Below are 23225 nucleotides of genomic sequence, written 5' to 3' on the forward strand. Positions count from 1 at the left end.
TTTTGTGGCTGAAATTGTTCCAGTTCCTGCTGCATTGTTGCTGCATCTAAACCTCAGTGTTTGTTCCCTGTGTGCAGAGACTGGAATCTGTTTTCCTTCATGAGAACTGAATGTGACCACTATCAGCGTGGTCACCTGATTTCTGCCAGGGGACGTATCAGAGTGACATTTTAGAGTTGGCCAGGTTAGTCATACCTGTGTGTGTGTGTGTGTGCGCGTGTGTGCGCGTGTGTCTTTGTAGCTGTGGAGACCATATCAGACGGGTGCGCACCTCTCTTATCAAACTGCTCTGAAGGGACTATTGTGTATGCAAGGTGACGAACTGCCTTAGATTCCCACTTAAACTATAAACCAGTGACCATTTTTAAGGCGTGTGTGTGTGTGTGTGCGTGCGTGTGCACGTACGTGCTCTTGTACAGATATCTTTGTGAGGACCACTTTGAGCCTACAACCCACAGAGTGAGGACATTTTGGGAAAGTCCCTTTCTGACCTACTTTGAATGTGTGTTGTGGCTGTTTATTGATCTTCTGTCATAAAAAGGCTAAAATAATCCGGATGTTTATTTCCTGCACGGACAGAGCCATTGTATGTTCTGCAGCATCACAGCTCATCGATTGAAACAGGGGTTAAACATCACATTTTGTGTGTTTGTGTGCGTTGGATGTGTTTGTGTGCTTGTGTTTATGAGATCGCATATTGCTGTCGTCTGTATTCTGGAAGCATTGAGGCGTTGTGGTTGCCGGGTTTAACGTGACAGGAAAGAAAAGGCAGCGACAAATACGTGACAACTCCCACAACACGGGGCCCGGCTTGAGCAACCAGGCTGAGCGGAGACATGGAGACAGACAGACAGGCAGGTAGGTAGACAGACAGGCAGGCAGGTAGACAGGCGACAGGTAGACAGGCGACAGGTAGACAAGGAGACAGGTAGACAAGGAGACAGGAGGCCTGTCGCCAGAGCAGGAGGCCAGGGAGTGGCAGCTGCAGGAAACAAGATCAATAAAAAAAATGTTATGTATCTGCAGATGTTAGCGAGTTGTCACTGTGTCGCTGGTTAATTTATGAACTGCACAATGTTTTTATTCATTTATTCATCGTCTGCAACATTTGAAATATGGATCAGGACTTTTATACAACAGTTATTCTGCAGGTTTCCATATTTCAGCTGCTGTTTTCTTGCTTTTCAGTCCGAAAGCATCTTTGACATGTAAAGAGAAATTGTTAAATTTCACGTCTGCAGTTTTATTTGGGGTAAACAGAAAAGCCTGTGATTGGTCAGAGGAGGCGCTGAAGACGAGCGGACACAGTGAAGATTAAAGAGGAAAATATTCTGCTTCTGTTCTCCGTGTTTTTGTTTTATTTATTTGTCTCTGGTCTTGTTTTTCCAGCGGTGGATCCAGAGGCAGGTCAGTCCCTTTTGGACTGGTCCGGGTCTTGCTGTGCAAGTGTGTGTCTGTGTGTGTCTGTGTGTGTGTGTGTGTGTGTGTGTGATGCAGCCTGTGCAGAGCTCTGCTTTGAGGCTCTCAGTGTGATCCAGCCGTGTTTAGTCTACCAGTCCGACATGTCACACACCACAGTCATTTGGTCAGGAGCTGTTTCAACAAGGCTCTGCTATTCCTGCAGCACGGCCTCGCCAGCCAGGTGAAAGAAAAAGACTGATTGATTGAGCGGGACGTGTCGTCGACTTCACCCCGACTGCGTGATCGAGACGTTTTCCTGCTTTTAACCAAGTCGTTGGTAGAATATGTCGACAATGATTTTCAAAAGCTAGTTGCATAACGATATGCAAATTTTCTTAAAACCTTTAAATACCTAGTTTTAACTACTTTTTATTTCTATGTAAATCTTGTAAAATGTTAAACAAACTTGTGTTATTAAAAAGAGACCGAATCAATGTCTGTGAAAAAGGAAATTATTGTAGGGGCCCTACTGGGGGTGAGATGATTCTAGGGGCCTGTAACTGACAAGGGCCCCAATCAATTATTTAACATAAGGTACATTTCTTATTAATCCAATTAATAGAATAATTATTTATACACCTGTGTACTAATTAAAATATCAAACTATAAACACTAAATTGAATCTATTTAATTCTTGGGTGGCGTGTTGGGTGGTGACAGGGGCCCATTGTCATATCTTTTCACAAGGCCCCAAAATCCCTGTCGCCGCCCCTGTCGAGCAAAAAGATGGAACAAGAAAAAACAAACGCACATTTTTTTTTTCTCCCCACATATTTTGCCTTTTTAATAAGAAAAATGAAACATGAATCATTTTCATCACAATTAAACCAACAACAACAACAACAACAAAAAACAACAATATATTATATCAGCACACGTTCAAAGTTCGAGAAGGACCATAGCTTAAATAAAAAGACATGAACTAAAATATGCTCCACACAAAGGACGCCGTCGTGTGACCTGAAACTTGTGCGTCCTCTGAGTAATCCTTCAATAGATCATCGATACACTGATCTCTTATCAGACCGGCAGTTGAAGACAGCGAGGGTTAATCCACGCCCTCGGACATTGTTACACTGATCCCATTGAGCCGATGCATTGACGGTGTAAGGGGTCGCTCTAAGTATTGTTGTAACACACACACACACATGCACACACACACACTATCAGCCCACCTGACCAGTGGGAGCTCCATAGTGCAAAGTACTGTATGTAAATCCTCCCATAGTGCATCTCTCCTCCCCTCCGCTGCTTTAGTAACTGACTGACCTCCCCCATGCACCTCACCCGCCAACTGTTGAATGTTACAGGCTGTGAAGAAGCATTTAGCGCCAATGCTCTCGTATACGTTACAACAGGAAATGATTCGGACAGAAACAGAAACACAACATGCTTATTTTTTTTGAGTTTTTTTTTTTTAACCACAGTTTCTTTGCCTCTTTCCTTCTGGCTGCAGATTGTTTTTTTCTGTCTCCTTTGTGCTCCAGCAACAATGAAATGGCTTTTTTTTTTTCTTCATATCAAACAGAAACTACAAATCATTTTTTTGGGAAAGTAAAGACTTCACGAGCTACGTTTACATTGACGGACGCCTGACGGAACATAATGTGAAAAGCTGTAACAAAAACGAAAAATGTACTAAACTGTCTCCCGCTGCAGTAACACCTGCCTGAAGCAGTAACCTGAAACTTCTTCTTTCCTCACATTTGGGTTGTAACTGGCTGACAGAGCACTTTACAAGATATATTAAAATTTATTCCCTTCATAAATAAATGCAAATATCCTTTTCCCCCACATTAGTTCTATTTACATTTTGTACAAAGCCAATTTTGCCGAGCACAGAGCTCCTGCGACGGGCAACGACGGAAATCGGACGTCTGTGACGACTGAGCACACAGACGGGTCAAATGTCTTCATCGTCAGTTCAGACTTCTCAACGTCCAGCTTCACTTCTCTTTCCTCCATGTAACCAAACCCATGTTTCCACGTTCATCAGAAGCTGGTAAAAGCAACAAAAAAAAAACTGTTCTTTTGGTCCCTCAAACACGGCGGCCATTTTAGATGTGAGTCTCTTTCAAGGCCGCTGGACGAGAGCCAGAGAGGGAGAGAGAAAGGAAGAGGAGAATAAAGAGAGCTAGGGTGTCCATTTTAGAAAAGGCAGAGAAAAAGAGAAGTCTCCATCTTGGCTCACCAGGTGTGTGTGTCCACATTAGGAGGCGTTGAGCACCGAGCGACTGTACAGAGTTTGGTAATAAGCACTGGAGTCCATGGCCACCGGCCCGGGGCTGTCGTAGATCTGCTTGGCTGCCACAGGAGAGGCGCCAGTGTAGCTGTTGTAGGCCATCACCTGGTCCTGGTAGGACTTGAGGTCCATCTTCTGCTCGTTGGACATGAGGTTGGTGATGGAGAACGGGTGGTTGAAGTTGTAGTGGGGGTCCAGGGACTTGAGGGCGTCGCTCTGTAGGTCCATGTGCTGCTGCATGGCGCTGGGCAGGAGGTGGGTGCTACCCACTAAGGAATGGGAGTGGAGGAGCGGGTTGGAGGAAGAAGAGGAGGTGCCAGAGAGGGACAAGGAGGATGGAGGGATGGAGGAGGAGGTCGAGGAGGAGGGAGGCAGGGAGACCGGTGGGCTGTGGAGGTGTGAGGAGGACAGCACGGGGCAGTCTAGTGGAAGCAGGGAGCTTCGGGGGTGCGGCTGGTCATCTGAGGAGCCCGGGTGGGAGTTGTCTGAGTGAGCAGAGTCAGCTCCCTCTGATCCTCCTGTGGGGCTGTGATCCTCCCCCAGGTGATCTCCGCTGTGGCCTCCTTTCCCGGAGCCCCCCTCCTGGCTCTTGCCCCCTTTCTTTGCCAACTTGTCCTCGATCTTGAAACGCTTCTGGCGCCTCAGGTAGCAGCCGTTCTCGAACATGTTGCCTGACTGTGGGTGCAGAGTCCAGTATGAACCTTTGCCCGGCTTGTCTGGCGAGCGAGCCACCTTCACGAAGCAGTCGTTGAAGGAGAGCGAGTGGCGGATGGAGTTCTGCCAGCGTTGCTGGTTCTCGCGGTAGTAGGGAAACAGGTCCATGATCCACTGGTAGATCTCGTTCAGGGTGAGCATCTTGCTGCCGCTCTGCTGGATCGCCATGGTGATGAGGGAGATGTACGAGTATGGCGGCTTAGCGTGGGTCAGGGAACGCCGGTAGGGCTTTGGGGGAATCTCCTTGGGCCCGGCCCGGCTCAGGGTCCCAGTGGAGGGGTATCCCAGCTGGCTCATGGACTGGCCCATGTTCTGGTAGTGGGACAAGGAGCCCAGGGAGCTGGAACCACCGGGGCCCAGCTGGGTCAGAGAGCTCGTGCTGAGGGACGAGGCCACCGGGGAGAGGGACATGTGGCCGGGCCCGGCTCCCATGGAGGCCAGCGGGGAGTTGCTGAGGCTGGAGCTGGGGTACGCCATGTTCATGCCTGCAGGGGAGGCGGTGGCTGGGTTCAGGTTGATGTAGCTGTTGATGGAGCCCATGGAGCCCATGGAGCCCAGACCTGAGTTCATGGTGCTGGGAGAGGAATACATCTGGACACAGAGAGAAACAACATCTGGTTACTCACGAGAAACATCACACACGTGCAACAAAGAGTTCAACAGTGTAATTAGTCAAATAAAAAATAAAATAATCTAATATTGACCTTTAATTTAATTTGTAATCGTTTAAAAACCAATCACAGAAAGAGTTGTGTTCTGACGGTTTGATTTAAATTATTGTCTCTGTTAAAATCTGCTGTTAAATGTGAAAAGAAAACGGTTCGACTGGAAGAAGGAGACTTCTTATCAATGCACAATGAAGCTCTCAGTGAGCGGAGAGGACATGGATTTCACACGGAGATGTTAACCTGAAAATGCGTAAAAGCGCGTCATGGTGCCTCTGAGTTCAGACGGCCTCCTCCACTGCTCCCGTGGAAAAAAACATGTTGTCCAGCATTCGAGATCAAATGGAGGAGTTTTATTATTCCATTCTCTATTTATTACGTTTCGGGAAAAAGTGTTAAATTGTACAAATTATCTTTTTGAATCAAATCTGTAAAAGCTTTGAGAAGAAGTTAGTTTTTTTTTTTAATCCACAGGGGGACAGGAGGTATCTCGGCTCGTTTACTGATCGTTGGTTAAATATTATCAGACTCTTTCTTCTCAGTAATTTCATCAGGTCGAACTGAGGTGAGAAGCTGCTGATAAAATTAACTCTGACTGAATTAAAACATTTAGGCTGCGACACAATGAGAGAAGGAGGAGGAGGCAGAATAATGATTATTCAAAATATATATCTGTTTTACGCCTATAGTTTCAACTTTTGAATAAATAATTTAAAGTAGAAGTTGTTGTTTTATTTGCTTCAGATTATTAGTAACTGTCGCTGCAATGATTTTAAATATATTTTATTTGATTTATTTTATAAAACTGTTGGAACTTTTTCAAATAATAATTCCCCTTCGTTCTCCGTCACATTAATTCTTATTTTAGCACAAGTTTATTTTAATGCTTATTCTGCTCCTGCATAGTTTCCAGGGAAGTTTAAGGTTTTAATATTAAGTCTTTTTCAATATTGTTTTAAATACGATCAGACTTTTTTTCGAGCCCTTCTTTGCGCAAATAAAAATCTGTCACGACTTTTCCACCTGATTCCAGAAAGAAAGTGAGACACAGACCTACTTCATGCAGACATTGAGATTCATATTCATATAATACATTCTAGTTTTAAAGTTGTGTTTATGTGTGGACGCGTCTTTACCTCGCTGGCCTCGCTGTAGAAAGTATTCCACTCTGGCAGATCATGGGTTTCCATCTTCACAGAGCTCAACATCCCCAACACAAACCTCTGGAGGATGAAGTCTTATCTCTGAGACGTTTGAGAGAAAAATCTATTTCTTTAAAAAAACAAATAAAAAAATAAATATAAAATCCGTCGCAGAGTTTGAAGATTTCAGGGGAAAAATCCAGACGTCGATTTTCTTCCTTTGCCCAAGAACGAAGGAGAAAAGATCTCGCACCAAAAAGGAAAAACCGGAGAGGAATAAAAAGTGAAGAGATTCTCTGCTCCTGGAATAGTAAAGTCAATATTTCTTATTTGTCACTCATCCATCGTTTCATAACCTGACTCGTTCAGTCTCAGCAGCGTCTGTCCCGTGTCTCTCTCGGTGGACCGGGGGCCTCGGGACGCAGGCGGAGCTGTTGCGCGCAAATACAGTAAAGAAACTTGGACGCGCTCCTCTTATACGGAGCCACCGGGTCCCGCCCCGCTCCTCACATTTGAATACGGTGTTAGGATCCAGGAAGGGCCCAGCAAAAAGGCCGATATGGCCCCCTGGCGTGCTGTATATTGGCCCTGCGGCTGCACCGGGGCCACCCGGACCACTGACTGTCTCACAGGGTTTTCAGGAACAGGGATTTTTTAAGTGAACTTCATACTAGGGAGGTGTTAATATGGTCAGAGGGGGAATAACTGGAGATTTAAAACTCTGAGTTTGGTCGATAGATAGAAACAGAATTTAAAAAAATAGCAATCCTATGATTAAAGTAAACCAAAACAACTTTTTTATTTATTTTATTAATTCCAATTTATTTATTTATCTGTTTGTTGGAAAATAAAAATAAATGGTGCTTGAAAAAGTGAAGTTTTGCCACTTGATCAACAGGATGTTTCGTTTGATTTGGCAAAGATCTACTGTAGAGTTTGATTGGGGGTGTGGAGTGAGTTTTTGAGGTGTGTGTGTGTGTGTGCGTGTGTGTGTGTGTGTCTGCGCTCAGGGGTGTGAAAGTGGTTAATTCCCCCGGCTATCACTTCTCTGGGGCCCGAAGTCTTTTAACACGTTCCTCCCGGGGCTTAATTGTAATAACCGCCAAACTTATTTCAGATTCTGGGGTTTGATAGTCAAATATTTTCCTGATGGTCATGAAAAACCACGGATATTTGACTATCAAAACAAGAATCAGATAATCAGAGATCCTAATCAGAAAAATGCAAACCCCTTCAGTTCCCACCGCCACATTCCCAGAGGAATTTTAAAAACTGATTTCCCCCCCCCCCACCCTAGTGTGTTCCTGATGCACCAAAAAGTGAAATAAGATCAATATTACAACTTAAAGAATAAACAGACAGACTGTGTTTGCTGCGTAAAGGAACGCGCGTTTTTTCAATCAACAACAATTTGCTCAGTTCCATTTGGCTCAACCGGATTCTCCTGTGCGTAATTTGTGCGTAAATGTGGAACGGTTAAAAAGGACCGGCCTCCTCTGGCTGAGTGCCTTCTGTGAGACGTCCTTTCTCCGCGACCCAACGCGTCAGAGAAACAGCACAACAATAAATAATGTAATCCCGGTGTAGTGCACAGGGCCCGAATACACATCGGGCCTCGGAGCAGACGGAGGCCTGTGAATGTCAATGCCTCTGCCTAATGGCCGCTCAATGGAGATGTAATTGATGCGCAGGCGGGAGGTCGATGGGATTAGACGGTGAGAAAAAAAGGAAATAAGAAATAACAGGAAGGAGCATCAGCGCGCACACGCAGCAGAGTTTACCAGGCAGAAAGGGTCGAGTGTTAAACCAGCGATTCGATGTGGGAAAACAGCGACTTTATTAGATGTGAACATTTATTATATAGATTTCTGCAGCGTCCAGTTGTGTTGCCTTCATGGAAATCTGCGTCTTCAGGACACTTTGTTTGTGCTGGGTGGTTTTTCTCTGAGATTCCACGAGATCAGGCTTTTCCTCAAATCCTCAGAATGACCCTCCTCGTCTTCATCGTGATGTTTCAGCTGCAGCTCCGAGTTAGAAATTCACCAACCTCGTCAATCAGACTCTCCGCAGGACTTCACCTGTAAAAGTCTCGACGATTATCGCCTGTTTGCAAAAGGCTGTGAAGTCGATTAACACGCGGAATGAGCTCACACCTCAGTGTCTGTAATGATGTAATTAGGCCTGAAAGAGACGAGCTTTTTTTCATCCGCACGGTGAAGCAGCTGTAGATAAAAGCTTGATCAACTTTGACCTCCAGCCTCTTCAAACATCCTCGGAAAGTTGACGCACTAAAACGCAGGAGAAGCTTGATTATCACCGAGGAAACGTCACATGGGAACAAACGGGTTTCTCTTAGTTCTGCGTCAAAGACAAAGCTGCGTTTTATTTTTACAGTTTACAGATGAACTTGTCTTTCAGTTCCTTCATCAGCAATAAGGGACCAAATATCTTTACTCCTTCAGAGGGTTCAACATCCTCAAATTGATGATAAAATGATTTCTCGCAGGATCAGGGATCAGTTTGGGAGGTGATACCAGTTTGTTTCAGTTGTGACTTCACATATTTTAAACCTTAATCTGCTGATTTCATGATGTGGAAGGTGACACAGCATCAAACCTGTGCAGCTTCTAAAAGAGAAATGGTGAAACGTGTCCCTGAAAGGTTTCCACTCCTCTGTTCAGTCTGATAAACATTAAAACCGAGGACACACTTGTTTTGAAAAGGAGATTCTCTGGATCTCAGAGCAATGGATTCTAAGAAAATATCACTTATCTGAGAGATGCTGGTTTGGGTATTTTGGTCATGACGCACCAAGCCTCCTCCTCCTCCTCCTCCTCCTCTCCTCTCAGTACGCAGCTGATTGGTGTAATGCTCCTTCAAGGCCCCCCTCCCAAACTCACATTCAGTCATATCCTCTCTCTGCGGGCAGGTTTTCATGCCAATGGCTCCTCCATCGTCCATTAACACCTCTTTAATTGGTTTAACAAAAGCTGTAACGAGCTGCGCCTAATGGAGGAAACGACAGATCGGAGCACGGCGGTCAGACAGTGGGGAGGAATAACTTCATCCCCCCCCCCCCCCCCGTCCCTCCATATTAACTTCCTCATCACCATTAAAATCAGCAGCTTCAGCATTAACAGTCTAATATTTTACCCAGGTTGCTTTGAAGTGCCTTTGATCAGGAATTTGGTTTGATGCTGATCATGTTTCATATTTGAGACAGATTTCAAGTTATAGTTCGGTTTAGCCTGCATGTAATTAAAAGGTCATCTGAGGTTTGTTGGTTTTACAGACCATAATATCCCGTATCTGATAAAACGTGATTCAATCATCAACCTGTTCAGCAGCTTCTGGGCCCTCAGAGAGTTGAAGAGCGCCATCGTGTGGCCACCACTAAACAGAGGCGTTATACCTGCACGGTCTGTATTTGGGTCTAATGGAAGGTTTTGCTTATTCTTTAAAGTCTGTAACATATTATAATAGCTATAAAATAAAATGCTGCAAAACAGAAAATATTTTTTATTACTTTATGGTTTTTAATAACACTTTTAATATATTTTTTGAACTTGTAAATTGTGTTACATGAGTATATTAGATCGTAGTGTATATACTGATATACTGTATAGATAGATAATATAATATACCCACTTTTTCATAATAAAATGAAGCCTCCTACATACTTCTACAGTTTTCTATAGTTTCTTCCTCTTCTAAAAGTATAATCTAATATTTTATTAAGATTTATATAGAATGCAACTTGTTAGTTACCTTTGTGAGCCCCCCCCCCCCCCCCCCAACAACCTTTCATCCATACAGGTTTATGTTATCTCTCCATACTGTTGGAGAGATAACATAAACTGTATTCTCTTCAGTTGCTTCTTAGGTGTTTCCCCCCCAGGCTCTTGAGTTTTATTTGCCTGTGTGGTGTAATTTGGTGAATTAAGTAAATCAGCCGGTGCTTTCACTGTTTGACTGGAGCCTCGATTTCAGTTTCTTACAAACACATTTGAATTTATCTTGATGTTAAATTTAAATGTCTCATCAACAAGTCATGGAGCTCAAAGCTGCTGGAACAAGACAAAGTTCACCTGGTACATCGACTCATGTTCAGATGTGAATGCTCCAGATCTCAATGTTCCTCATTCTGGTTTGATGAGATGCTGAGATCATGAATCCAAAGCAGCCTGAGACCCCTGAAAACAAATCTTCACACCTGATGGTCTGAATTTAATCCTGGTAGAGAAATAACAAGCCCATCTAAAGTTAATTCCCAGAAACAAAACAGGATATTTGTATCTTAACGTCGTCTATCGTAGTTCGAGCCCTGAGGAAAATCGGTCATTTTTGTAGCAGTGAGGCCGAACAATGAGAAATAGGATTGTTGTGTTAACGTGGATTCATTAAACAACATTCAGTCATAAAAAGTTTATGAATTCTAACAGAGAAATCTTGATATTTACACATCTAAAAATAATTTTAAACAAATGAATTGATTTAATCTCAAACCAAAGAACCAGAGAAACAAGAGCAAGTTTCCATCCCATTTATTCCTGGTTTCTATTTTGTACATGAAGCTACATTAAAACCAACAGATCTAAAAATAACAAATGAAAAGAAACAGAAAGAGAGAGAGAGAGAGAGAGAGAGAGAGAGAGAGAGAGAGAGAGAGGGAGAGGGAGAGGGAGAGAGAGAGAGAGGGAGAGAGAGAGAGAGAGAGAGAGAGACCGTATCCAAACAAAGGATGGCCTTCATACTTTTACAAAGGCTTCAGATAAAAGCAAAAGCCGTCTGATGGCGATTGAAGGGAAACAGATTCAGGTTAATCATTGACGAGACAATAAAAAAGCCATTGCACTCTACTTCCCCTGAGGTTCCCAGACACACACACACACACACACACACACACACACACACACACACACACACACACACACACACACACACACACACACACACACACACACACACACACACACACACACACACACACACACACACACAGAGAGAGAGACGGTAAACATTTTAAAAAGGCACTTAACAAGGGATTGCATGATGTATCAGTGCATATTAAACTTAAATTCCACTTCTTCAAAGGACATTTCTCTACGACACACCTGATCAGTGGGATATTCTCTCAGTATCGAAGGCCTATATTAGGTTCCTGCTGAATACTGTAGACTTTTATATGTAAAATCCCAAAAGTACAGTCGACCTGCATCGGCCCGTGTACTGTACCGGCTTGATGAAGGGAACCGGTGAAGACCTGGCCAAGAAATATAGCAATATATATATTTTATCATAAAACATTTACATCCAGAAACATCCGTTTGGACATAAAATGACCTTTGGTTTGTTTGTGCGTCTGTACGGGCGAGTACACGCGGCACATAAAGAGAGAAACCACCAAAAAACTAATCCATGCTAATCTGTGGAGATTGATATGTTGGATTGTTCAATTTAGGAAATTAAATCTCTTAATGTGTAATGTGTCTGTTTTAATGTGACAAACAGGATTAGAAGTACGTCTGTGGTCATTGATATTATTGATAGAGATGTTCCCAATACCAGCATCAGAAGTGCCTCTGATCATGTAAAATTACGACTTAATTCTCATGAAATTATGACTTTTTCTCGTAATATTATTTCTTGGTGGCTCCAGAACAGCAGCTGCGACGTACTGTTACTGCTGAAATGTTTTTGAGCTGCGAGAAGAAGTGATTTCCAGTGATGTAGTGGAGCGAGATAATATGTCAACAATTAGGAAATATTCCACGCTGGAAGTGCACTTTACCAGATATTCAAAGCAAGTAATCGTAAGTAATCCTATATTTACTCATCTGTGTGCTTTTTCAGTTCTTGGTTAGTATCATACAGCTTTTAAAGTACATTTTATATATATATATATATATATATATATATATTTTGAGGTATCAGAATCGGTATCAGGAAAGGAAAAATGGTATTGGAACATCTGTAATTATTGAGTATGAAAGGAAAGCAGACTAAACAAACTTTGTTTAAGATTAAAACTTAAAATGTTCTTATGAATATTGATTCAATAGAAGTTTTTCTTGTTTGAGAGAAACTGATATTAAATCTCTTTAGGTGGGTTCTCCCTTTAAAAAACAAAGGGTTTAAGAAATGATACGCAGTCGTTTTTAATTACATTTTCCAAACTGTTGCATATACTATGACTAAGGATTGCACATACATACTATTATAGGTCTATACAGTATAGAACATTTAATATTCTAGTAAAAAATATAGTCCTAGGTCTATCAATAGATATCTTCATATACATTCGGGGTAAAGCGGAGGCCGGGCTGCATCTTATATGAAAGCAACGTTGAATGAAATACAGTCAAACACAGAGATTCGGTCGCTGCTCGATGCTCCAACAGACAAACCGCTTGTTTCTGCTCAGCAAACATTCTCGTCTCTCCGGGTCAAAGTCAGCTTCACGTAAAGTGGACGAAAAGCAACCGCAAAGACAAACTGGCTTTTCCTGTCCCCAGCTCGAGTGGGTTTGCACGAGCAGGTCGTGTTTTAGTGGAGTATTTTTTGTTCAATTAGTTTGAAAATAAGAAAAACATGATTGTACACCAGGACATGGATTCAGTCATAAAACACGTCTCATCTGCGTTTCAGATACACGCTGTGGTCGCTGCTGTCAATTTCTTGTCAGTTAAGCTCAAATGTTTTTTTAAAAAAATGTCTTTTTGTCTGAGACAGATCATTTCTGACTTGTTCCGAACAGTCGGAGTCAGTCTGTTCATCAACGAGGGAAAAGATACACAACAACCGTGGCTACTGCATTTTTAATGTTTGTGTTGGAACTGATTTTGTGCTTTCTCGTGCAAACACAATATTGAATGAACCGTTAACAACTAACACTGGACAATGGCTACTTAGTGTGAGTCTGGGGAAAGGTTATATGAAACAGAAAATATCACCAACAAGCTACAGTACGCAGTTAGAGCTAGCTACCGTGGGCAAACAAAACCAATACCAGCTCAGGGCTGCTTTGACACATGCACGAACGCCCTGAACCTTTCTAGACATTACCTGGAGGAGGTGTATGCATGAAAGCAAAGGTCACAGAACATAAAATCTAATGTCTGATTGAGTCGATGTGTGAATAGAGCAGGGGATTGTCTAAGAGGAATCACAGCGGGCGAGCAGACACATTCATGACATTAACATCCTGCCTCCTGAACGCCAACGAATAATTTCAACACGTGAACGCGTCTCACACAAACAGTTTCCAGTTGTGTGCTGCAGTCGTGAAAATCGGACAATGTCTGGAGTTCATATGTGAAAACCAGTACAGATTAATGAATGTGTGGCCATAGAAAGACAAATTGAGACATCAGCTGTGTTGTAGTCTCGTTGATGTTTGCTTCTTAAAGTGCATCTTGAAGATTTTCTTTTTTTTTTTGTAGAAAAGGGAGACATCTTGCTGAAAGCTGGTGAAGTCAATCACCTGTTTGAACCAGCTACTGTGAACTCTACAGAAGTAGCCACTGTTCAGTTGTTGGTTGGTCCAGAATATGTGATTCCAGCCGTACATGGTGGTGATGATGAATGGCCTTTTTAACAGATATACTCAGTTACACATTCACTGTCTCGATAAAGATCTCTGCTGTTTTCTGGAATAAAGATTTGACTTGAGATTGTTTTTCCAGAGGGGGGAAGCTCAGGATGTCAAGGATGCACTGAGACAATTGATGTGATAAATTCAAATTTGATTTCACATTCTCATTATATCAGAATTTACATTAGAAGTTGGCAAAGTCGACCTTTGTTTAGAAAATAAAAAAATAATAAAAAGCAGTAATGTCAATTTGTGAAGGCAGCCTTTGCAACTTCAGTCTGAACCAGTGGGGGGGTGTGAGTAGGTGGAGTTAAGACCTGTGTAGTGGAGTTTTACTGTGAGTCGCTGTGTTTACTCCTCTGGATGTCTGAGGTCCGGGTCAGACTTCTCCTTGTGGTGTGGGATACGACTCTGAGGTGACAAAAAGAAGCAAAGACATGGTATTTAATTACACATCACACTCAGAGAAACAGACACAGTAATGACACTGTGATGGCTCCTTATAAATATGTTTTTAAACAACATCTTTGCAGCCTGATTGATAATTTCTAGCTATGATTAAATTCGTTATTCCAAAATCCTGCAGAACGTGGAGGATAAAACTTTGGTGATTTGATAACTGGCCTCGCTGCTGTCAGAGATTTAACTCTGCAAACTACTTGAAAACTACAAAGGTAAACTAAGGAGCGTTCTCGTAAAATGCCGCCAGGCTTCAGATGAGCGGTCAGATGTCTGCGGACCTGCCTGTTGCTGTGTTGGGTCTTGGTTTCCATGGAAATCACCATCACGTCTCTCTCTCTTTCTTAACAGAGATGTCTCCATTCCCAGATCCGCCTCCACTCCCTGCCCCGGACGTATTGGCAGCTGCAGGTCCGGGCCCTGACCCGGCTCCGGGTGCAGGAGCTGCTGCAGGTCCTGCTCCACCAGTGCCCAGTATCGTGGAGACCTCTCCCTGCATGAAGGCCCAAGGGGGGCTGTTGGGAGAGTTATCCAACGGACAGCGCTCTCCACTGGGGCAGTACACCTCCCCATCTCCCCTCCGGCTCTGGATGTACACCCTGGTGCACGGGAAGCAGAACCTACATGGGGTGGAGGTCGAAAAGAAACAAGGTATTACAACTTTCAGAGAGACACAAATGTCACGGATACAAACAAATTGTTATTTTAGTGATAACCAAGTATTTGTTTAAGTCTAACAATAACGACCAGAGTTTGCACAAACCTGTGGCCTGGCACCGATGGACACTGGACAAAGTGTGTGTCCTCCAGCCTCTCGTGACACAAGGTGCAGGACAGAGTGTTTCCTGTAGAAAGGGTGTTGCTGGTGGACGCTGATCCCAGCTCGGAGGCTCCACTGTGGGGTAACGCCGCAGCTGTGGTGGCCGCCTCTGCTGAGGAGCTGGAGCCCAGGAGCTCCCCCCCGGACCTGGAGGTGAGGGGGCGCGGCTGCCTGGCTGGAGACGAGGCCGGCTTGGGGCTCGTCTGGCTCACACCTCCCGCCATGGAGGAGGACGAGGAGGGGAGGCCTGTGCTTTTGCTGCTGCCGGCCACAGTGTGGACCTGGGTCTGGGTCTTGGGCTGATTCTGGGACGAGCTGAGCTCCCGCTCCAGCTCCGGGGTGATAAAGGGGGCGATCCCCATCCCTATGCCCAGCTGCCTGCGGCTCATCTCGGCCAGCACCGGGGCGGGGAAGATCATGGTGCTGCTCATGGGGGCTGTCCTGGCGGTGAGACCCGTCGGCATGCCCGCGAGCAGCCCGTGGGGGATCCCTGCGATGCTCGTCACCAGACTGGGAGGGATGGCAGCTCCCAGCATGGGTCTCCGGCTGCCGCTGGGGCTCTGGCGGTTCAGCTCCGGAGGCGGCTGCCCGTCGCGGTGCAGCCCGTTGGGCGGCACGCGAACAGCCGCCCCGGCGCCCTCTCCTCTGCCCCCCCGGTCGAAGCGGTCCGCGTGGGGCCTGCCTCCGTCTCCCGCCGCCTCCGCCCGCCCGGTGGACCCGTGCTTGTTGGGCGAGGGACCCGGTGACCGGACGCTGCCGTCCTGCATCCCGTGGCTGCGCTTCAGCTGCCGGGCGCTCGCGATGAGGAACTCGATCTGGTTCGCCCCCTCGTAGTTGACGCAGCCGCGGCACACCACCTCGCTGAAGTCCCACACCACGGTCCAGGGCATCTTGGGCAGGTCGCACAGGTAGCACCACTGGCGCCTGGAGGAGGACGAGGGGGACGACATGGCTGCTCCAGGTGGCTAGCCCCTGCTAAGCTAGCACACGTTAGCTCGGTGACCCTCTTTGGCCTCACAGGTGCGCGCCCTCGCGTTGCTGCGTTAGCGGAAGTGGAAACGCGTCAGAACAACGTTACGCATGACGCGGAGGAGAAATCGACGCAGACCTCCGCGTGGTTTTCGCTCTTTTTCGTCCGTTTTGTTTTGTTTATCTTCGGCCCCGATCCGCTGCTGTCACCGCTGCTCCCACCGACGCTGCGACGTTACGTAACCCCGGGCGAGGTGCATCACGGGAGTTGTAGTGTCCCTCGCGTCGTCTTCAAAGCACAAACAGATTCTTGGATCAAAGCCGCGGAACTACAACCACAACCCCAGCACGGAAGTGACGTACTTACGAGTTCGGAGTTCATCCCGTGTCAACACATGTGCGTCTCCCCCCGGCAGCCACGAGTCCGCAGCCAGGAAGCTGCTTCACTTCAGCGGCTTGAGGCTCGTTTGCCTTAAAACAAGTTCATAAAATGCCCAAAGTCGTTTCTTCTTCATCCAGTGAAGAGGAAGAGGAGCCTCGAGCTGCAGGAACACAACACAAACCACAAGGTGAGGTCACACGTCGAGCTGCTGCTGGTTCGGAGAGATGCTACTCATCACTGCTAGTTGGTTTAGTTTCACGTTGTAGTTAAGTAACAATAAACATTACGTCACTTTTACACTTCTATTGTTACCCTCTCGATATAGTTTGATCACATTGTCCATATTTTTGCAGTTCTTTGTGTTTATGTTGTACTTTTACTCGTTTCTTACTTTTCTTACAATATTAAACACATTTATTTTTGTATAGCACCTTGCAACGTGCTTCACAGACTTAAAAACAGAAAATACATCACACAAAATGTTTTAATGTTTTTCAAGTATTCATCTTTCTCTCATGAAGAAGAGTTTTAAAACTATAACCGTCACTCAGTTCACTTCAATTGACTGATATGAACATTTCTATCTTGATATAATTTTGGCCACATCGTTCACTCCTTTAGCTATTTTGCTCTAGATGACACTTGTATTACATGATTTATTGACATTGCTTTGTTATATTGGTATAAGCCAGAAACTTAAATCTTATTAATGTCTAGTCCTTCTTGTTGTCCTGTGTGTTTTCTCTTGATGAAATGATGAAGTCTTGCTCTTTGGCTCCACAGAGAAGAAGAAGAAGACCAGGTACCAGTGTCCTGCTGACTTTGTGTCTTTCTGCCACGCCCCCTGCAGCAGCACACGGACTGAGAGTCTGAGCAACAACAAGAACGAGTTATGGCTCATTAAAGCTCCGGCCAACTTCGATCCAGAATGGTGGGCACAGTCTTCACCCTGTAAACATGTCTCTGTTTCTCTCGCACTGTCAAACCTTTGAAGTATATTTCCCTAAATTCAACAGTAGCTCGACTAAATCAAGTGAACTTCGCCCACATTGTTTGAATGGTCCCTAACCACTTGTCTCCTCCCTCCGTCCAGTTTCAGTGGCATCAAGGTTCCTCTCTCAGGCCTGGAGACCGTGAAGGTTCCCACAGCTGCAGGCGGAGCCACGACTGCCAGCGGCCAGAAGATCTACAGCATCCTGGCGTCGTCCCACGGCACCTCAGAGCTCCACTTGCTCACCACAGACAAGCAGTCGTCGGATGGCGTTGCTTTCGCTCCTGCTTTTTCAGGCTTGATAAATGTGTGTGAGAGCTACGGAAACACCAGCGCTAACTGGGCTCCTCAGGTCATCCCCGCCGCTCCGGCACCCTCCATACCACCGGGGCTGAAACAGCGATTCCAACCCTTTGGCAGTAGGACTCCCACGCTGACCTGTGTGGCAGAGAACGAGACGGACGGAGCCGCCTTCGGGCCCTCGTCTACAACTCTCCGGCCCCTGGTAGTCAAACGATACATAGAGGAAGCAGGAAATGAGGAAGAGGGTGAGGGGAGGAGGAAGAAGAAGAAGAAAAAGAAAGAAAAGCAGATAAAGTTGGAGCGAGAGGAGTCGGAGGAGTTGGTGAAAGTGGAACTTGAAGCTGAAATTAAGGATGAAGTGATGACAGAGCTCCCAGAGGAGAAGAGGAAGAAGAAGAAGAAAAAGAAGGACAGGGAGCGAGAGGAGGTGGAAGAGGGAGTGGAGCCCAGTGTGGAGGTAAAGGCTGAAGAGGTAACGGTGAAATGTGAACCAATGGACACTTCGTATGGTGATGAAGGGGAAGGATTGGTAAAGAAGAAGAAAAAGAAGAAGAAAAGCAAAACTGATGACGACTAGTCTGTTGTTGTCTTTAAGTTTTGTTTAGTTTTGACTTTCTAAAATCGCCTGGGAGTCCATTTCCTTCTGAAGTTGTTTTCAGGCACGAACTCTGGAGGATGTCAGCACCTCTGGCTCCAGACTTTCTCTGGCGTTTTCTTTCACACATTAACCATGCAGCATGAGATTCTCCACTCAGCTTCTCCACACAGAAATCTCTGGGGCGTTCAGGTGAGAGTTGGTGCAGCAGGCGGAGGCGGGACGTTTAAATGCTGCTGTGGAGATCACATGTTGTCGTTTACAGCACATCGACACCAGCGTCCGCTCTTATCACCGAAAGCTCTGACATCTTCACTTTGTGCGTGGCGCTCCACGTTTCATCCTGAGAGTTTTGCGTTTGTTGCGTGTTAGAAACGCCATCAACACGCCTACTCGCTCGCGGTAAATCCTCCGGAGCTTCTCCTGCCGTGTTCTCACATCAGCTCCCTCAAACATTGTCCAGAGTTTTTATTAGGGGCCTGGCAGGAGAAACTCTGGAGAATGTCCGGAGCCTCGCACACGGACATTTTTGTTGTCACATACAGCCCCTCCGGAGAATGTGTGGAGTTCAGTGCAGGTCTGAAAGAAGCTTAATTCAATCCATGCTATTGATAGTTGAGAGATTATATAAAGCAGGGCATTGTAGTTTGGGAAAAAAGGAGAAAATACATCTTGAATCAGTTAAATTCGGACACAAATTATAAAGTGGGTTCGTTCCAGCATCGTCAAATCCAATGTTCTTATAATCCTGAGCTCAGTATGACACACAGAGCCTGTGTGCAGCTGCAGGCGACTACGAGTGACGGGTAATGAGAACGTACAGGAGGAATTTCTGTGTTTTCCACCAGCGTCTGTCAAGTCGTGGCCGATTGTGTGGGACAGTGTTTCTGTGTTTGTGTACATATTTACGTTACTGGGGGAAGTAACGTCACCAGTTTGGCTGCTGACTCAGAAAAACCAGAGCGGTTACAATGGCAGAATAATGGTTCAGTGTCACGTAAGGCTGTTAGTAGCTGGAGCTGAGTCACATGCACTGCAGGAATTACGTGTGTGCAGGGAAACACATGTTGGAGAGCAAACTCCAAAAGTGATTAAATGAATTGAAAGAAAAAAAACGGTGGTGGTGTTTTTCTTTGTCGTGCAATCGGCTCCTGCCAGTGTTGGACTGCAGCACAACATGTTCCTCTCATGCCTTGTTAACACACTGACTCCATCCAGACGGAATGACTCTTGTACTTGTGTTGTAACTCTGTGGCTTTTATGTTGTGCAACGGCAGGAAACAACAGTGTCTTATTTACAGGACTGTAGTTTTCTACTAATCCGGAAAACAACATATCAGAAGCAGCTGTCTCATGAGAAGAATAAAAGATTTGTGTTAGATAAACTAGAGAGTTCACCAAAATTATTTCACAATACACGTTACACAAGGCTCTGTCTCTCTACTGCTACATTAAAGTCTTGATGGACGAAGGTTTCTCACTGAGCAGCGACAGAAAATCGAATGAAACTATTTTCTCTACACAATCAAACCAGCGAAGGACTCTGGTCTATTTTAATATGTGCATGGCAAAATGTAATGATCTAAACGTCCTTTTTCAGTGGTGGAGGTGGAAGTTCTGGAGCATTTTGCTGAGTGAAGTACTAAAGTATAATGCAAATACTTTTACTTCTAACTGGACTTACAGTATTAAAAGTAAAAGTACTTGCTGAGCTGATTTACCTAATGCATGGTGGAGTTTGCTCTCGTTAAAGGAGGCAGTCTAATGTTACCTGCTCTGATTGGCTCGTGCACCAATTCCACTCGTTATTGATTAATTAAAAAAATATAAAACTGTGATCATGTAAGAAAACACATTTTAAGATATGTAAAGTACAGATATTTGCTGATATATGCTTTGGAGTAAAAGTGAAAAGTACCTGAAAATGAATCTACTTAAGCAAAGTACAGATACATGACCAAGTACTTAAGTACAGTTACAAAGTAAAAGCACTTATCTACATCCCACCACTGTTCTTTTTTACTTTCTTTTACATGACTCAAACTAAGCAGGAACCCGTCATGGCTAAAAGCTCTCAGCTCACTGAAAGTCATGTTTTAAGAAAACTGCAGCTTTGCACAAAATATTGTAATGCGATTGGTCGGCAGAGAAAGAGCAACACATGGGAAGCCCAGTATTTGATCCATAGCATGGATGTGGCACAAATATAACTTGTAACATATGAGGTTTGGATGATTTCCCAGAACATAATTCACTGAGGATTCACTAAATTCTCTTTTCACAGTTATAAATTACGAGTAACCTTGACCTCTGCACTTGTCTCGTAGATCTTGAATCTTGATGGTGGAGGCATCTGATTGTGGATTATGATCACAACCAGATAACTCAGATACACAATAAGACTATTCACACATTCTACCATCATTGGCTTCACCTCTATCTGTCAGACAGTTTATTTTTGTATAAATACTTCAAACACTGATGCACCTCTACATTTATGTTACACAGTCTTTTCTCATGAATGTTGTAAATGTTATTTTGTCTATTGCACTTCTGGGATTCCTCTCATGACTCTTTTATTTGTAGTTTTTCCTCACTCTTGCTGAAGGTTAAGTGAAGAGGATGTCACACCTTGTTAAACCCTATGAGACAAATTCTAATTTGTGAATATGGGCTATACAAATAGAATTTGATTGAATGATTGATACAATTGACAATGACATGTGAATATAAACCTGCCCAAAGTCAGACCATGCAAAGGCAAACCTCTGTCGGTGTAGCCACATCTGTAACGCCACAGAGGAAGTGACAGGTCTGACCGGTAGATGGCGCCACAGTCCGGTTTGTTTCCTGTGTGGAGCTGCAGCCTCTGAACCCCCTCAGCTCATTATTTGCATGCTACCATACCTTTTCACTAATGTGACACAGATCTGCTGCTGTCGTAAAAACACACAAAGAAAGGATTCAGATTTTTTATTTTTTTCCATTTTCCAAACGGCAGCGAATCTTCACATCTCAGTTTCACTCAGGTGAAAAATCTCAGTGCAGGCTCTGCGTGCTCCTCCCTTCACTGCTCCTCTCTCCCTGCTCTGCACTGGAGTATGGTCCTGCTTCCTAATGAGCTCGGGCCCCTCTGGCGCTATCACACTCTCACCATCTGTAATAACCCCTCTGCACATGCTGTTAGGCTTTATTGATCCATCCTCACTTCTGCATCCACCTCTTTATTTACCAGCCTCACTCCCTGCAAAGGGTCAACGAGACCCGCAATCACCCAGACCCTCGCAAGAGACACAGAAAAACAACTGTAAGACAATTTCAAAATAGTTTTCTCCTGATAGGTTTGGACTTGCCTCAGCATCATGACGTGTCGTTCTGTGGGTTTAACAGGCAGCCATTAAACCACAGATGTCAGATGTTGGATGGAGCGTTTCCCAGTGAGTCAGATTTCTGTGTATCCTCACAGGTATGTTGAATGTGTGTGAGCGTCTGTGCTTCAGGGCCACAGTCTGCAGGCTTGAGTGCATGAGAGCATATGCCTGTGTATTTATGTGTGTGTGTGTGTGTGTGTGTGTGTGTGTGTGTGTGTGTGTGTGTGTGTGTGTGTGCGGCTGCCTGAGCTTGAGGTTAGAAGTTTAAACAAATGAGTCAAACTGCTCTCTCTGCATTTATAACTTTACACTTGTGAATTCTGTGTCTTACACTTTCGCTTAATTTTTCATTCACTCGAGCCTTTACACTGACCTGTTAGTTTACTGAACACACCTGACACCTCTCAGCCAGTCGTGGTGGCTGCTCGGTTTTACACCAGCCAACTGAATTTAGGCCAAAATACGAAGAGCGTTTTCGTCTGTAGGGTTGTTGCTAGGTAACGGCTGTAAGGGCGGGACAAGCTGGTGACCTAACACGAAGATCTGACCGTCTCATTTCGGTTTGGCCAATGTAAGAGCGGCGCCTCCGAAGGATACGGCTGCTGAACTCAGACACAACTAAAGGCCGTCTATTGGGCAACATGGCTGCTTTGATAGTGAATTCAAAGTGTCTTGATCCCCCCCTGGTGGCGGACTGCAGTAAAGGTCATCGCAGCGCACCACACGAACAACAATCAGGAGCGTTGTGCAAAAGCTGTTTCTTCAGGCATCATGTGAACGTGACATTTAATCGTGGGCTACACAGAAGCCACTGTGGCTGCAGGCTGCGGCGATAGTGTTGATCATAGATGCCCGACTGGGAAGAGGATGTTGTCCAGACAGGAAACACGATGAGCAACATCAACTTGATTCATCAAAGAAACCCTTGCTCTCTTCATCGATAGCAATGTATGGATATTTCGTCATAGATATTCTTCAGTGTCAGTTTTGTGTCAATAAAATGAACACCATACATTAACAATACCTTTTTAAAATAGAGAGGTTTAGCAAATAGATAAAGAAAAACAGTGCAGCCGGAGGAAGTTGGGTTCCAGGTGGGATTCAGCTCCAGACCTGTTCAGTCAAACAGTTCCTTAGCAACCTCCCTCAGCGGAGTGCGTTAGTCCACTTGAATGCAGCACTGTCACAGCTCAGCACCGCAGCTCGGAGGTCGAGAGGTCAGAACATGGCTCCGGCAGCGAGGCAGGTTCGTGTTGGAGGAGCACAGAGCGACATTTGAGTGAAGGAGCTGCAGCTGCCGGAGCGATGAGGAGCAGCCGGGCTTTAATGGAGGAGGAGGAGGAGGGCTGAGTGCTTTCTGTTTCTATTATGAAACTGAAATTCAGTCCTTGTGTTTGATTAAAAACATCAGGAATAATTAATTCAGCAAGAAACCCGAGCAGAAAATACCTTTTGGTTTTACTGTCAGTATTTCTTGAATTACTTTGAGAGACAATGCAGCAAAATGAGTAACCTTT

The 23225-nt window shown here is 44.9% G+C and overlaps 3 protein-coding genes across 4 annotated transcripts; 1 reads left to right on the top strand and 2 right to left on the bottom strand.

Annotated features, from left to right (window-relative positions):
- Positions 1-2969: 2969 nt before the first annotated feature.
- Positions 2970-6664, bottom strand: foxa3 (forkhead box A3). Its single transcript, XM_034604838.1, has 3 exons — positions 6219-6664; positions 3349-5008; positions 2970-3308 (listed from the first exon to the last, which is right to left on the bottom strand). Exons 1-2 carry the CDS (start codon positions 6288-6290, stop codon positions 3671-3673), a joined length of 1410 nt encoding a protein of 469 aa, XP_034460729.1. The 5' UTR covers positions 6291-6664; the 3' UTR covers positions 2970-3308; positions 3349-3670.
- A 5244-nt stretch (positions 6665-11908) lies between these two features.
- On the bottom strand, positions 11909-16107 carry irf2bp1 (interferon regulatory factor 2 binding protein 1). 2 transcript variants are annotated; one of them, XM_034604235.1, is made up of 3 exons: positions 15041-16107; positions 14563-14897; positions 11909-14229 (listed from the first exon to the last, which is right to left on the bottom strand). In XM_034604235.1, the coding sequence occupies exons 1-2, from the start codon at positions 16045-16047 to the stop codon at positions 14603-14605; spliced, it is 1302 nt and encodes a 433-aa protein (XP_034460126.1). In that variant the 5' UTR covers positions 16048-16107; the 3' UTR covers positions 11909-14229; positions 14563-14602. The 2 variants fall into 2 exon arrangements, with proteins under 2 accessions (XP_034460126.1, XP_034460127.1); XM_034604236.1 differs by having other exon boundaries at positions 14559-14897.
- Positions 16108-16286: 179 nt separating this feature from the next.
- On the top strand, positions 16287-18624 carry polr1g (RNA polymerase I subunit G). Its single transcript, XM_034604237.1, has 3 exons — positions 16287-16635; positions 17232-17379; positions 17542-18624. Exons 1-3 carry the CDS (start codon positions 16557-16559, stop codon positions 18317-18319), a joined length of 1005 nt encoding a protein of 334 aa, XP_034460128.1. The 5' UTR covers positions 16287-16556; the 3' UTR covers positions 18320-18624.
- Positions 18625-23225: the final 4601 nt, after the last annotated feature.

The sequence above is a fragment of the Hippoglossus hippoglossus genome, chromosome 13 (genome assembly GCF_009819705.1).
Source record: "Hippoglossus hippoglossus isolate fHipHip1 chromosome 13, fHipHip1.pri, whole genome shotgun sequence".
NCBI classification, from domain to species: Eukaryota; Metazoa; Chordata; class Actinopteri; order Pleuronectiformes; family Pleuronectidae; genus Hippoglossus; species Hippoglossus hippoglossus.

What these genes read in the sequence shown, in the direction of transcription:
- irf2bp1 (XM_034604235.1), bottom strand. Translation starts at nt 16,047, where the DNA reads ATGTCGTCCCCCTCGTCCTCCTCCAGGCGCCAGTGGTGCTACCTGTGC. An exon ending in CCATCGGTGCCAGGCCACAG is followed by an intron (nt 14,898 to 15,040) that starts GTTTGTGCAAAC and finishes CACCCCATGTAG; the next exon opens with GTTCTGCTTCCCGTGCACCA.
- polr1g (XM_034604237.1), top strand. Translation starts at nt 16,557, where the DNA reads ATGCCCAAAGTCGTTTCTTCTTCATCCAGTGAAGAGGAAGAGGAGCCT. An exon ending in AACACAACACAAACCACAAG is followed by an intron (nt 16,636 to 17,231) that starts GTGAGGTCACAC and finishes TTGGCTCCACAG; the next exon opens with AGAAGAAGAAGAAGACCAGG. An exon ending in GCCAACTTCGATCCAGAATG is followed by an intron (nt 17,380 to 17,541) that starts GTGGGCACAGTC and finishes CCCTCCGTCCAG; the next exon opens with TTTCAGTGGCATCAAGGTTC.
- foxa3 (XM_034604838.1), bottom strand. Translation starts at nt 6,290, where the DNA reads ATGTTGAGCTCTGTGAAGATGGAAACCCATGATCTGCCAGAGTGGAAT. An exon ending in TCTACAGCGAGGCCAGCGAG is followed by an intron (nt 5,009 to 6,218) that starts GTAAAGACGCGT and finishes CTCTGTGTCCAG; the next exon opens with ATGTATTCCTCTCCCAGCAC.